Genomic DNA, 15,829 nt, shown 5'->3' with positions numbered 1-15,829 from the left:
TCTGTAGATTGCAAAGCAAACAGGGCATTTAGATATCAAGACAAAGAATTTGAAGGACCTGGGCTCACCGAATCAACAGAGAACAGGAAAAACGTAAGCCTGCAAACATAAATACTCAAAAACAATGCTATCGGCTGCTGAAATGTAGGTCGTAAACAGAAAACTAGATAAAACACTAACTCTGACTAACCAGAGAGGCTGTGAAATGAATTTCAATGAAGATTTTTAAGAAAACCCAGCAGCATTTCTCTCAGGTATGCCTAGATATGCTTAGCTATTTCAGAAGACAGCCATGTAACTAGAAGACTTCCGCAATTCCCTCCTAGTAGTGAACTTCCTCAAATGGCCTGCAGTGTTTATAACCAACACTAAACTGACATCAGGACAGTGCAGAGGATCCAGGATGCCCGCTAGTCAATACCGTTTAGTGGAGAAAGGACCTTTTTTTTTTTTTTTTAATTTTATTTAAAAGATGACTTAAGAGACACTGAATTCCAGTCACACTCTGCCACACAGAATTCTGGGCACAGTCAGTCATTCTCTGACTCATGGTCTATCTGTAAACAGAAATTTTGTGTTTCATGGAGAGGAGAAATTCAGTGATGAACACATAGTTAGTCATCGAAATCATAAGCAGAATAAGAAGACTACATAATATGTAATATCTGTAATATGGAACATAATATATAATAATATGTATGTATTCCTGTTTGCTTAAGCAAACAGAAGTTCTATATGCATCTTTTTCTTGATGATACTATATCACCACAAGGTATTTATAAACTTCTAATCTAAAAATGTACATTCATTTTTGAACGTGCTGCATAGTTTATTTAACACTGTTTGAATTTGCTCATCTTTCACTATTTTGAAGATAAGCTATTCCTAAGTAAAACATGTCACATGACAGGACACTTCAGTGTATATTAAATGAGGCACTTACAAAAAAGAATGTGTTCATAAAAAGTCGTATTATAGGAAGGAAAAAAAGGCAACCCAAACTTCCATGCTCGGTGGTTGGTTTGCAAAAGTCTCCAATAGCAAAAACTTAACTATCAAATTTGGCAATGAAATATTTTAACATATCTGAAGTTAAACCTACAGATAATACTTAGACAATTAAGTATTGAAAGTAATAATAAAGCAAAACTAAGCAATAGGTTTAGAACCTAAACATCAGAAGTTTGGTTTCCAAATACTAAATAAAAGCATTATAAAGAAATACATATGTAAACATCTACATTTTTTCAGAAAGCCCAAATCTTTGCAAGAGTAGGAAGTGATAGAAGGATGCCAATGACAGGAAAACGAAAACAGGAAGAAAAAAAAGCTGAGAAGAAAATAGAACAGAGCAACTATTTACATTACAAAGATAAGAAAAATATGAATTATAACTGAAATACTAAAGTTGATGATTGATGCAATTGTTTAGAACATAATGGCAAGTATTCATTTAAATGAAGTTCCCTGTAAAAAATAAATAAATGGATGGACCTGGAGATTTCAAGTAGTAACAGTTTCACAGAGTTCAAAATAACATGACAGGCTAAAATAAATTGGTTTAGGCAATGTATTATGTTATTTTAGAAGGTATTTAAGTGCGACAATATTTGAAATGCTGTTTTTGATAGGTAATAAAGAAGCATTGACTTTAAATATTTCAAATTTACACACTGATCTTTAAAAAAGTGACACTTAACCCCAAGACCTGAGAGATTGTATCCTTAAACATCCACTTAAGGAAAGAACAGCTGTACTAAAATCGGTGACATACTATCAAAAAAGCATTGCTAGTACAGTTGGAAGTATGTCTTCTAACTCGTTTAAAGAGTACGTTAGTACAAAATATACAACAAGCTTATGGATATTGTCTTCATATGGCAAAACTCAGAACGCATACTTTTTAAGATGAAAGTAGGTTTATGTTTATTTCCTCTTTCCCACTTCCTTGCCTCAGACACGAGCATTTTGGTAACAACAGAATTACTGCAGTTAAACCAGATGTCACAAAAAAGCAATCACAAGTGTATACAAACTCCCAAAATGCTCTGCCTCACTTTTGCTATAGGTTCACTTAAACTGTAATAAAAGACATTCAAACTGTTCTCTGAAAAGTGTGGTGGGTCAATTTGATTTTTAAAATAAGATTTTTAAATTTTATTGTATTTTATTTTTAAGTTTGGGATAGCAACTGAACTGCTTGAAAACAAGTTTGAAAAAATTTAACTTGCAAAGTCAGCATTGCAAATAAATCAGAATCCTCCCATTCTGGGTAACTACCTGAGAAGATGACAAAGATGTAACACACTGGAAAGTAATCTTGGAAAGCAATGACTTGGAATTTCAATGGACAAGCTAGTTCAGTAAGTTTCAGCAGTCTGCTGTGAAAAAATGGATAAATCTTTGACTGCATGAATTATAGTATCAAGCTGTCTTTCCTTCTATATACAATAGTGGTAAGACTGATGCTAGTACCAGAACTTTCTGCACCACTATACATTTGAAGGGATGTTGCAAACAAAGTTAAAAACTTGGCTTCAGGGCCTATGAGACGTCTTATACCAAGAGACTTGCCTGTTTGGCTAGACAAAAAGATGACCAAGAAACTAACCAAATAACATCGCCTTCAAAAGGGGAACAACACCAAGCAACTAAAATGCTTCTAACAGGTAGACAGGTATTACCAAAACTAAAGGTAACAGTTTGTCCGGCTTCATCTTCCAACTAGAAATAAGACTGAGTTTTAAAAATAAATGTGACTAACCCTTTGATACTAATTTCCAGGGAGGAATGCTTTCTAATCCTTGGTACCTTCAAAATCAAGACTGGATGATTTTCCTGGAAGATGTGCCAGTATTTTGATTTCTGTAGACCTTTATATTCTGTTTGGTCACTGAGGTGTTTATCTAAGTATGACAAATTCATTGTCTCAATGACAAAATGGTCAAATGAGATGATCTAGTGGCACTTTTTGGCCTTACAATGAAAGATTTGCAGTATGCAACCACAAAACTGCTTGTAGCACAGTTCAGAAACTAAGATGGTCAATTTCCCATTTCAAGGCGGATGTGAATTACTTGGTTCATTAGTCTTTCTCCTACCCAAATTCTCTCTCTCTTTCAATTTCTTCCTTTGAAACATGTAAGCTCCAGGAGTTTCTGACTTAGCATATTTTGTTTCACATCAAATTAGTAACCTACTTAATTTTATTATCTACTCTAAAATTAAAATAAATAAATAAAAAGTTGGGCAAATACAAAAGTATTTTTTGATTCTACTAATGCAAGCCACATTAGCAATAACATCTAAAAATCTCAGTCAGAAAAACTAACTATACTAATTGCCCATTTCTACAAGTACACCAAAGAAATTCATTTAATTTGAGCATAAAAAGTTTAAAGCTCCTGATCAAAAACAAACAGGGAAGAAAAAAAAAAAATCTAGATTTGAAAGCAAATTTAATTCAGGTATAAAAACATTCAGAATCCTAGCCTTTCTTATTCAAGAAAGAAAATACTCTCTTCTTTTAGTTTTGGAATCCAAACCTGAAACAAATGTAACTACAATTGTATTTGTGGCAACTACAACAGCATATATACATATCTATATCTATATATATATATATATGAAAGTTTCAGCATCCAATACGCTATTATCTAAGCATCAGCATTTGGTCACCACAATCATCCACACATGCACACCATCTTAGTAGGTATTGCAACTCTTATGTACTATCATGAACAAGTATTCTTTTATTTCTAAATGCGTTTGTTAGCATCTTACCCCACTCTGTTCCATCTCCTGAACTTCGAGCTTCTCCAGCTCCCTCACCATCTTCAGCTGTCACTAAAAAATCAAATTCTTTCAAAGCTTCTTCAGTATCAGGGTCATCTGTAAGGTCAGCAGCTAAACCTTCATTACCAATCTGCAAGCAGATAAACATTTTTCTGCATTTGAATCATGAACAGTTTTTTCTACTCAAATATTTAGGTTAGAAGTGATATAGATTACTCTCACTGAGTACTTGGTTGCAGGGGAAAACATTTTTCAATGTGAAATGCAGAAAAAGACACTTAGATGTAGTCAGATCTAGAGCTGCTTATAAAAAAAAAAATCAAGCAGCACAGTCTAGTGATCATTACGAAATGAAAAGAATACTGACATTAGGTTTAGCAACAAAAACAATCCCATACATCCTAGTCTTTATTTTTTATTTAAAACATATCAATTGGAAAATTTTGTTGATTTTCCTGCAGTTTCAATATTTCTGCAGAGAAGCTTTACAAACAAACTGTGTTTTCTACTGGTCCAGAAGCCTTTTTTCCAGTTTTCTATTTTGCTTTCCAGTTCTATTTCAGTATTAAGCTTAAGCTTGGAAAATACGGTGTTTTCTGGAAAGTGTCTTTTTACTAGTTCTACCACACCTTCACCTTAAACAAAACAAACCACCCTCCTACCAAGGCAACAGTGAAAAGTTTTCTTTCGTTCTGCAGGTGAAGAAAATTTCCACATGGGGTTATGTTTTGTTTCTATGACTTGCACAATATTCTTACGCTTTTACAGAAAGAAACAATTTTTACCAAGATAACTACAAATAATCCTTCTACTTTCTATAAAAATCAAGCTTTGCCAAGAGTCAAAAAATAAGTGTAATGTCTTCATATGTGTGCTTGGAAATTTACTTATTAGATAATCTTTTTATCAGACTATCTACTGCCTTGGAACAAAAAAGATTCAACCAATTGCTTGATTAATCTATGTACCAGAAGTACAACTTAATACCGAAGGTGTAGTGGAAAACTCTTCTGACAAGTCAAGTTGGGAGATTAAGACTCGTCAAGCTGAGCTAATGCTGCGAGCTATTTAAGGAAATTCAATGCAGCCAGAGGGGCCACCATGCTACAGAATACTCTACTAAGCAAAAAGTAATAAAACTGTCAATACAATGTTCATACATCAACCTCTTTACATAAAGAAATCCCAACGACAGGGAGACTCTTCCAGTACAGGAGAAAAAGAACTAAAAAGGAACAGGTAATATAGTCTATCCTACCTAGAAAGCTGCTCACAGAATGGAAAACTAAAGAGGAAAATAAAACAGAACAAAACTTAATTGAACCTTAAACAGAAGGTTACTGGAAACAAGTCTCTGTCAGGTTCTTAACATATTCAGTAAAAAGCTGCATAAAAGGAAGAATTAAACACGTATTTGGCATGGAACTGATTTTTTTTTCCCATTACATAATTTAGTTTCTTCTAAGGAATTGTCCTTACCTTCTCCAAAATTCAGAAAGGATGCACATTGTATTGTGCTACATTTGCCTCATAAAAGGACTCAAAGTATGCTGAGAAGCTGAGATGGCCAAATCAGTTCTCTTTCATCAATTAATTCACATTTGCAGACAGATTGGTTGGTTGTTTTCAAGTTTTCAAGGTAATATTTTAACTAAACCACCAAATTTATCAAAAACGCACCTGCTTACAATCCATTCAGATAACGAAGGTACAACAACAAACATTTTAACAAGACATATTTATAATCACCTGGAAAAAAAAGATTTCCCTTTTTAGAGGGGATTTCAGATCTATAAAAAAAAATTTAAAAGTCTTTTACTTTGTGTTTCTTATTTATCCGGTGCTTTTCTTTTCCTTCTGCAATATCTTCTATCATGTCACTCTCTTCTTCTTCATCACTATCATCTGCGTTTTCTAAGAAGTTAAATGTTTCAAGAACATCACCAGAATTCCTGCATAAATAAAAACATTATACAGAGAATCCATTTTACTTGCAGAAGAGATTTTAGAAGATTAATCAGATTAATTGCTACTTAACAGCTTAAGAGCTTTAAAACTAGCAAAACAACAAGAAATGGTTTTATGAAGAAGTTTACAGCTGTCTAATTCCTTATTATAAAAGCACCACTCAACAGAATCTTTCCTTAAAATAACAACTCCAAAGTGGTTATATGACAAATTCAGCTTCAATACACTATATGTTTTCCTGTACAAAATATATATGTATAATATATATATGTAATATAGATACATATGTTCCTATCAATTTCAGTTGAATTCATAAGCATTTGTAGTCAGCTACGCTCACAGGTGTTCAGAGACTCCAGAGCTGAAAGTTCAGTGTGAACTGACCAGTACGTATCAATGACTAAGTAAAACACACTTAAACTTTATGCATTTCTTATCTCTTCACTTACCTTTTGATTTCCTGTCCCTTTTGTTTTGATGAAGGAGATTCACCCCCATTGAGGATCTGTTCTAAGTTCTTTGTCTCTACCGAACCATTTGGTTCTGAATTGGAGAGCCCAAGCAAAGACCTTACCCGCTGAGAGCGTACATCCAATATTGTATCTGTATAACCTACTTCCTGAAGATACCTAGATGCATTAGGAGAAGAAAGAAATGGGAAAGCATGTTTGAGGGAAAAGGAAAGAAATTAGTATTGACCGTTAAAAATTAATGCCACTATTATATCATTTATGGAAAATAAGCTTCATTGCTATCCATCTCATATGGAAAACCTTACTCTATACTGCTTAAAGCTCAAGACTACGAAGTCCTGAAAAATGAACCACTATTTGCGCACCTCAATTACTCTGTTTCATAGAGTAAACATACATACAGCTCCTCATACTTCAGGGAAGAGTTTGAATACACCAATATTCAACAATGTTACTTACTGTCTTAGTAACTGTCTGCCTTGCTTCCAGGTCAATTGGCTATTTTGAGGTACTGCGGGAACCTCCGTATCTTTGGTTTCTTCTGAAAGATAGAGTGTCATAGTTGGGTGGGGTTTTTTTGTTCTGTTTTAGTTGTTTTTTTGTTTTCTATTGGTTTTGTTTTAAAAGATCAATGTACTTTTTAAAAAACACCAGTGAAACTAAAAGCAAATCTTAAAAACAAGCTTTAAATTAGATGCAGTCTTATGCAGTGTTTTTTAATTAAAAAATTTTTTTTTCTGATTCTTTGCTGAAGCATCAAGCAAATAATTTTACAGAAGAGAATCAGTTAAAAAATCCTGACCCCTTACAAGCAGAAAAGGAACTAGAAAAATATTTAACTTGTACACAAAAGAAAACTTTGCCCTGATCATCTGAAGTGTTACCACTAAAAAAACCAGGCTACATCTCTTTCACAAAGCAGAGATGCTTAGAAAGCAACATGGAAAATATAGTTAAAATAAGAGAAACAGTGACATATATCAGCATCTGGAGAAAACAAACATGTCAAGTTTAACACAAATTCCATCGGTTTACTATCAACAATTAAAATTTAGACCCACTGCACTTTTACTATGGCAGAGACTATAAAACATGGTACAAACTAATAGTTTAAGGATTTTAACATCTAACTTGCACTGCTTTTAAACACATACGAAAAATCCCATCAAGTAAGAAATATGCATAATGATCTCTAGTTTCAGCTGGGTATAAAGTAGCCAAAATGTGGCACTTCTAAAGCAGAAAAACAAACCAACCCAAAAAAGGGGGAACAAAAAATAAAAATATGTAGACCACAATTTTAAGGCACTTTACACAAATACAGGCCAACAGTGCAACCTCCCAAAGACCTACATTTCAAGAGAAGTCACATGCAATTCTGCTTATTAAATAGTCCAATGTTATGAAAAATGCTTTCCTCTATCTGCAATATTGTGAAGAGCAAAACTGTTATGATCACTTCATATATACATTACAAAATCAGATGTACTCCACAGTATGAATAAGGATAGTCTCATTTTTCTCTTAGGACTTTTTTCCTTGATTTAAGACAAAAACAGAAGCTCAACATTTTTCCCAGGCCAATGCAGTACATTTCTTTTTTCCTCATTCTTTAAAAACTAGCATCTTATAAAAGCACCAAAAACCAATGTTATTTCTTATATTTATTCTGCACTTACACTTTCCTTCTGAATGGATAGCACAATGGCAAAAAAATATTAAATCCTTCAAGAAGGGGTATTATAAGAAATAATGAGAAGCAGCAGCCAAATAAGGAATTGTGTAACTTTATTTAAAGCTTTCTTCGACATTCAGAGCTCTTTCAAAAAGGGAAAGGTCAATTAATTTTGATTTTCAGATTAAACAATGTTTACCCAATACCAAACCTTTCCTAGACATCTTCTCTATAACACACCTAAGAGGGGTGGGGAATAGGAATTCCCCTAAGAGGGAATAATGAAAGCTGCAATAAATTGAACAGAGCAAATCTAGAACAGAGCAAATCTAAACAAATTATACTAAAACAGGCTATTGTAAAAAAGTTACCTGATTCAAAAGTTGGCATTTTCAAGTCACCTTGGTTCAATTCTGTGCCATATTTTAATTTATGATATTTTGCCCTGAAAAGGTATGCAAATGTTTAACAAATTAGCATACAATGCTTTTACCAACTCAAAACATTCTACTATTCCATTTAAAACAACCATACTAACACAATATAATTTATCCAAATAAAACTGTTGTGATAATTATTGCATCAGACAATTATTTCTAGTCTTTCAAGAACACACAACCTTCTTACAATTATTCACAATTATCAAATAACTTTAGATGAGAGTTTAGTATGTTCTCCAAGAATATGGGTTTTTTTCATGTTTGTCAGCTACTAAGAGAACCTTTCGAAAACCAGGAAGTTCAACTATTTAGCAGAGATTATTTTTTCAGTTGTAGCACTGTTATAGCTAGCCAATCACACTACGATGAATGAAGCTCACATTTGGGATTCCTGCCTATTTGCCACCTTCAATTTCAGCTTCAATTTCTCTCCTGCTCTGTCTTTGCTTATGATAGAGAACTTTCCCTCTGATGAACCATGTCAGAGTGCTAGATTCCCTCATCACATGTATTCTCTTACTGATTTTCTCCTCCTCATTGACTGGAGGCTTAGCTTCCAATTCCTGCTAAGTCCACCTACGCAAACATGCCTCGCTCCTTCCCATCTCCTGATCTCTGATCCCCTCACCTCTTCTTCTCCATCACTTTTTTTAAAAAATCGGTCTTGGTGATACTATTTCCATGCAGGTATGCATGAGCCTTCCAAATCTCTATTCTCTACCCAAGTTGCTCATCAAAATGTCTTCAGCTCCCTTTACCTCCAGGAACATCATATGAACTATCTACACCGATATCCTGGAATTCTCTAACTTTGTCCTAGACCTTTCACAATTTGACTTTTGCCTCATAGATTCTCTGCAAAAATACTCAAAATCTGAGGGAAAAGAGCTCAGGGTGTTCTGCAGTAGAGCCAAGATGAAAGATCTCTGTAAAAATGTTAGCAGCTGTATTTTAAAGTCGTCTCTATAAAATACAGCTGTCTTCATAATTCTAAATTAAATATTTGACCAAAGTTTTCAGAGTAACTGAACCATATCTAGCTCCCACCAATTTTAAAGACTACTCTCAAATATGAAACTTCTTGAGAAAAGATACATAATGGAATACATGCTGGACAAAACCAAGGATTTCCAACAAATCATCTTCTCAAATGGTTGAGCCACTGCTACAAGTTTTTCCAAATTGAAGGTAAAAGTTAATCTCAAATGCTGCCCTATATATTTCATGGTATAGAAGATTTTCTTCTAAATTACGGAAGTTTCTGCTAAAATTGGAATTAGGAACAGTCTCATTAACAAACTGTCAGTAGATGGCACTATTGACCCTTTATACTAAGATAAAATCCTGCATTTCATAGCAATTACATTGTACCTAAAAAATTGTAAGGCTCCTGTGAAGGCTGGGTATTTATGTGACCTGAATCTGACTGACTGCCAAGTAAATAGAATCGTAATTTTTAAAATTATTTGTGAATATGTTAATATTTCATCCATGCATTAGTAAGACTTTCTACTCTAGGGGATCTCTTTAAACTGAGAGACAAAGCTTTGTTCCACATTGTAATAGGGCACTGTTCCACCAAGCCTTCTAGGGAAAGTGTACATAGTATGATTTATATGCCCTATGAAGTACTCTACGTTCGGGGGTAAAAAAAAAAAAATCAAAATGAAAATCATTACAAAATTGTGACGTTAAATAAAGCTGATGAAATGTTTTTGCTCAATTCATAATTGAAGCCAATAAAGCACTGTAATTGAAAAGCCAACCTAAGCTTGTTCAATTTAGAGCTGTGGAAAATACTATTCAGGAACAGTTGTTCCATTTTGGAGCTACAATTTCAAAACATTAATTAAAATTCTGCTCTAATTGTTCATTAGAGAAGATAATGATGTATCTGATCTAAAATTATACCAATGACTAGCCATTACAAATAAGCAAAAATATTGCTGCATGTAATGAGATCAGCTGTCTTTCACATCACATCTGATACTCAACTTCAATTTTACAGTAAGAAATTAATCTTCTTAAATTCCAATAAACTATTTTTGCACATGTATTCCTCTCCATTATTATCACACAAACAAGGGTAATTATTACATATCTTAAAAATCACTAACAAGCTACAATGTTGTTGACAAGTCAGTGACGTTACTCCCCCACACCACACAGTAACTGAATTCTACAAGAGGCATCTTTTGAAACCTTTGAGTATAGACTTGCTATTCTTCTAAGTCTAGGTTTCCATGAGTCAAAAAGTAAGAGAAGAAACAATGCCCTAAGTTGATTTAACTGCTTGTTGCTATTTAACTGTTGAATCCCACCACTCAGTTGCAAGGATATAAGCCAGCTCCAGTCCAAACCCCATGAAGTCAAAATATAGCCACAGCTTTATGATCTCAGCAAGTCTTATTAATTTAAGCACTATGCTAATGAAGCTTGGAGTAGAATGGCTCAGAGTACAAAAGAGAAGAAATCTGGCTGGATCTACAAATCACCATAAAGGAATATCCACTAGCTACAAACAAAGAATCCCATATATAGAACTACTTAAGACCTGATTTTGTTACAAAAATTCATACAGAACTACCAAAATATTTAAGGACATTAAATTAATAAACATTTTACTTCTCTAAAACATTATCACACCAGTTGCACACATACTTAGAGATTAATACTAGAAATACCAAAACTATTTTCAACTACTACTGCATTTTATTTTATCTTACACACTGATGTCCTGTTTCATACGCTTTTTCTGAGAAATCACAACAGTCATCATTGTCTGAATGAGTTTGTTTCTGACTCCCTATAATGTGATATTTCACTACCTGAAACTTTTTGACAGCATCAGGGAGTGAACAACAAGAGGAAGAGAAAGGGGGCGGTGGGGAAATCAGGTGCAACACTGAAAATTGCTGTCAACAATTTTCAGATCTGAAATTCTTGGAATTTATTTTGCTTTGGGGCTGGTTTCTTTTCATTAGTTGTGATTCTTCACTCAGAGGAACAATGGCAAAAAAGCCCTGTTTATTATCGTGAACTCTTCATTCAGTGCAACAACCAAGAAACTAACATACTATCGTTCTCAGATGAGTTACTGACAAGTCAGTACCTGCTTGCTTTCCTTACTCAATCCATCATACTTTCGCAATTAGAGCCCCTCAAACTACAGGACATTTGTAGAGAAAGCTTCCTCATCGCCTCCCACACATTCACCAATCAATCCCAGAGTTTCAGTTCCTGTTCTTAGCAATCTTCATGACAACTCTGGCTGGGACTTAAGCAAGGATTTTCCTCTGGAAAAGTATGCAGTGTTGGCTGGTCCCCACTAGCCACAAGAACTAAAGCAAACTGTATGTTCCTGCTGTTCTGCTTCTGTTGTACATACGATTACAAGTTTCTTGCCCATCAGACAGATTTTGGAATTTGACAGGAAGTCAAACTACAAAGGCAGCTGCATTTCAGGGGAAAGCAGGAATGAGGTTTCACCAACGCCGATCATCTCCAAATTCTGCATTTGTTGTATGATGTCTTCACACTCCAGCTGTAATTAACTCCCTTTGATTCATCTCAACAAGTAGGCAATCCTCATAGCCTTATGGTGTGCATCTGCAGGAAGTCTTTATGTGCAGCACACAGAGTTTATTATTGCCAAAATAACCAAAATGTTTTTCTTCAACTTCAGAAAGTTACTTATACCCAAGACACTTGGGTCTGCCATAACAGCACATTATTCCTTTGATATGTTCAATGTTCTTTAAAGGAAGAGTACACACAGCCCAACACTTTGCATACTTTTCATCTGCCTTGAATCCAGAGTGATTTGCACATTACCGGTATGATATAAAAATGTAACTTTTAGTCTGACACTGGTTGGAAACCTTGAGTTACTTTCCATTTCGAGGACAGGGCTGAATGAAGAAATAGATCCTTTCTGCCTATTACTTCACCAGAAAACATGTGATGTGCCAATATGGCTTTCTGTATGAACATATGCAGTTTTCTGAAACACCTTTATACTGGACACTTCACAGAGAGATATGTAGCCATCCTTGCCAAAACATTAGTTTTTAATATGAAACCAACTAATCAAAGTTATTTCTGTACTAGTCACTTACTCATAGTACTAATTCATAATGTAAAATATATTTAGATATACTTACTCTTGGATAACAAACTTAAAAATGTTCAGGTGAAGCCTCACTACGCTTTGCTACAAAATTTTAAGTTTACTCTGGCAGGAATGTTCCCCTCAAATCAAAATAAAAAATCAAACAAATAAAGGCTACCTATTTTGTTGCCTGATCCTCAAGATGTTTACACTGTTGGATTCAGCTAGTTTTTAAGAACAAGATAAAATTTAAGAATTGAGTCTACTACTGAAAGTAAAGGCACATGACAAGATTATTTTCCTACGCTTTTTGCAAAATTAGCTACATTAACTACCAATTAATTTTGGTCAAATGAAACAGTCAGGCAACAGAAGAGCATGTAGGTTTGAAGGACATTAGCCTGCATGGACTGAATGGAATTTTAATTTTTAAAGCATTAAATTAATGCTGCAGAAAATGCTAGGAATTCTAGCATCTACCGCATGAAAAAACAATACTTCAAAATGTAGTACTAACTTTTTAAGGATTCTGTTCTGCCACAAAGTATAGTTTTCGTCATGCAAGACATACAAAATAGCTGTAGGGAATCAAGAGAACAATATTTTTCATCCCTTCAAGTTTAAAACCACTGAAGATCAAGTAAAGGTATAGTAATAAGGTATAAATATTTTTGGACCATTTATTCTTAATTAGTGTACCATTACTCTAACTCAGAAAAGGGAAACTGTCCAATTTGAACTTTCTGTGTTTAAGACACAAGTCCGAACAATTTGAAAATAATGCAACTTTTTATTATAGCAGACATTAAAGTTTATCAGAAAACATAGTGTAAAGATGACCAACCATAAAAACAGTTCACATAAAGTAACTGTAAAATCATCTAGTAAAGATAGTTTACATAACGTGATGGAACTTTCAGTCTAAAGTCGTCCAGGTCAGATAAAAGCTGAACAATTTGTATACCTACCTTTCTTGTTTTAATGCATATTCTAACATTTTTATTCTTCTCACTAAATCTTTCTTCAAATTTTCTTGACCCTTTCTTTCCCCTTGTAAAAACGCTATCCGAGCCTGAAAACACAAAAAACCAAAAGATAACGGATTTCATTCCATTCTGTTCCCAAAACAAAACAATGAAGTCTAGCTTGGAAGGACCAAAAAAAAAAGAAGAGACTGTTTTGCATTAATCACTTCAGTCAGTCATTAACAACAAAAATATTTCTGCACTAGAGACCAAGTATTATTTTCTGTTCATAAATGTTGGGGGTTTTGCCTTGAAATAAAGGTATTAAAGTTAGTATAGTAACTCTAAAAGAAGGCACAAACAGCAATCATATTAAACATTTTAATATATGCACACATTTTTTTCCTTATGGCATTGTTAGCATAAATTCTGTTATGTATTTTCTTCCAAACCCAAAGTCATACTAAAATAGGTACACAGCATACTTTTAAGAAATTTAGTTTTAATGACAGTATATTGAACAGATTAAGAAACGGATACATGAATTCAAATACAGAATGTACAAATCCATTATACAGGAAACAATTATATTTTGTGGATTCATATTTTACTTACTACTGAAGACAGCTGAACGTTAGAGTCTCATGGGAGAATTGGTTTTAGTGTGCTGTTCTATACGGAGAAAAATAATGCTTTTTTTTTTTAAAAAAAAGCATCAATCATACTACCCACCTAATTTACAAAGGAGCAATAAAGCTTCCTACTTGCCTGCTAACCTAGTAGATAACAAGAAATTCAGTAGGACATACAAGCTATCTCAACTAGTACAAAAGGTCTACTGGAAAAATTTAATGTAGTTGAAAAATAAAGGTAGTAAGTCTGCTGAGAAAAAAGTAGTCTCTTCACTACAAAGTGAAAAGGCTTATATTTTGTCTTTTGCAAGCCAAAATCCTAGGGAAGATAAGCGAATTTGCAGATGTGAACACAAAATTTAAACAGTGAATGATATTACTGGATTGGCCATCATTACAGGAAAACACAAACTCATTTGTCCTCATTATGACTTTAAATTGACTGAAGTCATTGGGTAGCTAATTCAAGACAAGATTCAATATAAAATTTTCTTGGAAGAGGGATTAAAAAGAATAGAATAAGGAGAGTAAAGTAGAGACCACATTGCTCTACAGAACTTAAGATCAACAACACAATTTCATTATTAAAGGAGGCACAATTAAAAAAAAAGTAGAGCTATAATCGGCACCTAATCTATCCTTGAAGATTTTTTTAAAGGCAGTGGTTGTACATTTTCATTATTCTCAGTGGTTAGAGCCTGAAACAGTCTAACCAGGAGGATACCATTCTTGCATTGCTCCTTTCTCAAGACTAAGTGATATCACCATATAAAACTTCACACATCAGCCCTGATTTTAACGCCTCTGGCCTTATGCTCAATAGTAAACCAAATCAAAATGTATTCTTTTACCTTGCATTAGCTAACTACTGATTTAATCAATTAAAATTTAAAATCCTAGTGAGAACAAGGCAGTTATGAGTATTTCAGTTTAAAGTCTGTCATGAAAGTACTCTCGACTAACCACTGCCACTTGGTGAGAAAGAGTAATGCACCAAACAGTGCATGATAACAGAGAAGAAAAAAAAAAACCGACAGACTTTGTAATGATTGCACAGATACTTCAAGATAAAAATGTAGAGACCAAGATCTAGAATCAGCTGTTTTGAACAGTGGGCTCCCAATGGAAGGGGATGGAAGGAGCTGAGAAAACTCAACAACTATACTTAACTGCAATTATGTTACTTAGATTCTTAAAAATACTATAAAACTGACTCTAATCCAACAAAAAGTTAATAGCCTTCTGGAGAAAACTACAATTATACGTAATTTGCACTCCTCTAGTATCTAAGGCAGCAAATGACCAGACAAGCCCAACTTGTTACCCCAATTTTCACTAGTCAAGTGAAAGACTACAAAGTAAAAGTAGACAACAAGAAGTAAATAGTGTCCTTACATGTAAATACAAAAGTACACATAAAATAGTTATATAAAAAGTAAATACTTTTTTTAAAAAAAGTAATATGTCGCATGCACATATGTGCAACACCATACTTCAAACATTTGGAAGTTACTGCATATGCACACACACTCTTTTTACAAAAATAAAACCAGAACTAAATACTTTGATAATTATCATCTAAGAAAGGTTAGAAAGCTCTTATGCTCTTTGACTTGAATGTAGTTCTCAACTCTTTCCAAAACTCAGGTCTTCTGTAAGTGATGAACTTCTCCCCTTCTATTGGTCTTCTTTCATTGGCCATCACCCTTTTATAACCATTTGACAAATCTTAGTTGCCAGCTGCAACTGTTGGGCCTTAATTTCATCCTC

At 33.9% G+C, this 15,829-nt stretch overlaps 1 protein-coding gene across 5 annotated transcripts in view; it reads right to left on the bottom strand.

Annotated features, from left to right (window-relative positions):
- STRN3 (striatin 3) overlaps window positions 1-15,829 on the bottom strand; it is a 68,620-nt gene that overhangs the window by 33,770 nt on the left and 19,021 nt on the right. For all 5 annotated transcript variants that reach the window (XM_075151730.1, XM_075151731.1, XM_075151732.1 and 2 more), the window contains exons 2-7: window positions 13,431-13,534; window positions 8,283-8,356; window positions 6,696-6,777; window positions 6,213-6,392; window positions 5,615-5,747; window positions 3,784-3,925 (exon numbers count right to left, since the gene is read on the bottom strand). In XM_075151730.1, coding sequence (XP_075007831.1) covers window positions 3,784-3,925; window positions 5,615-5,747; window positions 6,213-6,392; window positions 6,696-6,777; window positions 8,283-8,356; window positions 13,431-13,534 — 715 coding nt within the window. The remainder of the gene's footprint in view (window positions 1-3,783; window positions 3,926-5,614; window positions 5,748-6,212; window positions 6,393-6,695; window positions 6,778-8,282; window positions 8,357-13,430; window positions 13,535-15,829) is intronic.

The sequence above is a fragment of the Calonectris borealis genome, chromosome 5, assembly GCF_964195595.1.
Source record: "Calonectris borealis chromosome 5, bCalBor7.hap1.2, whole genome shotgun sequence".
In the NCBI taxonomy this organism is placed as follows: Eukaryota; Metazoa; Chordata; class Aves; order Procellariiformes; family Procellariidae; genus Calonectris; species Calonectris borealis.
This window is presented reverse-complemented; position numbering and strand designations above follow the sequence as displayed.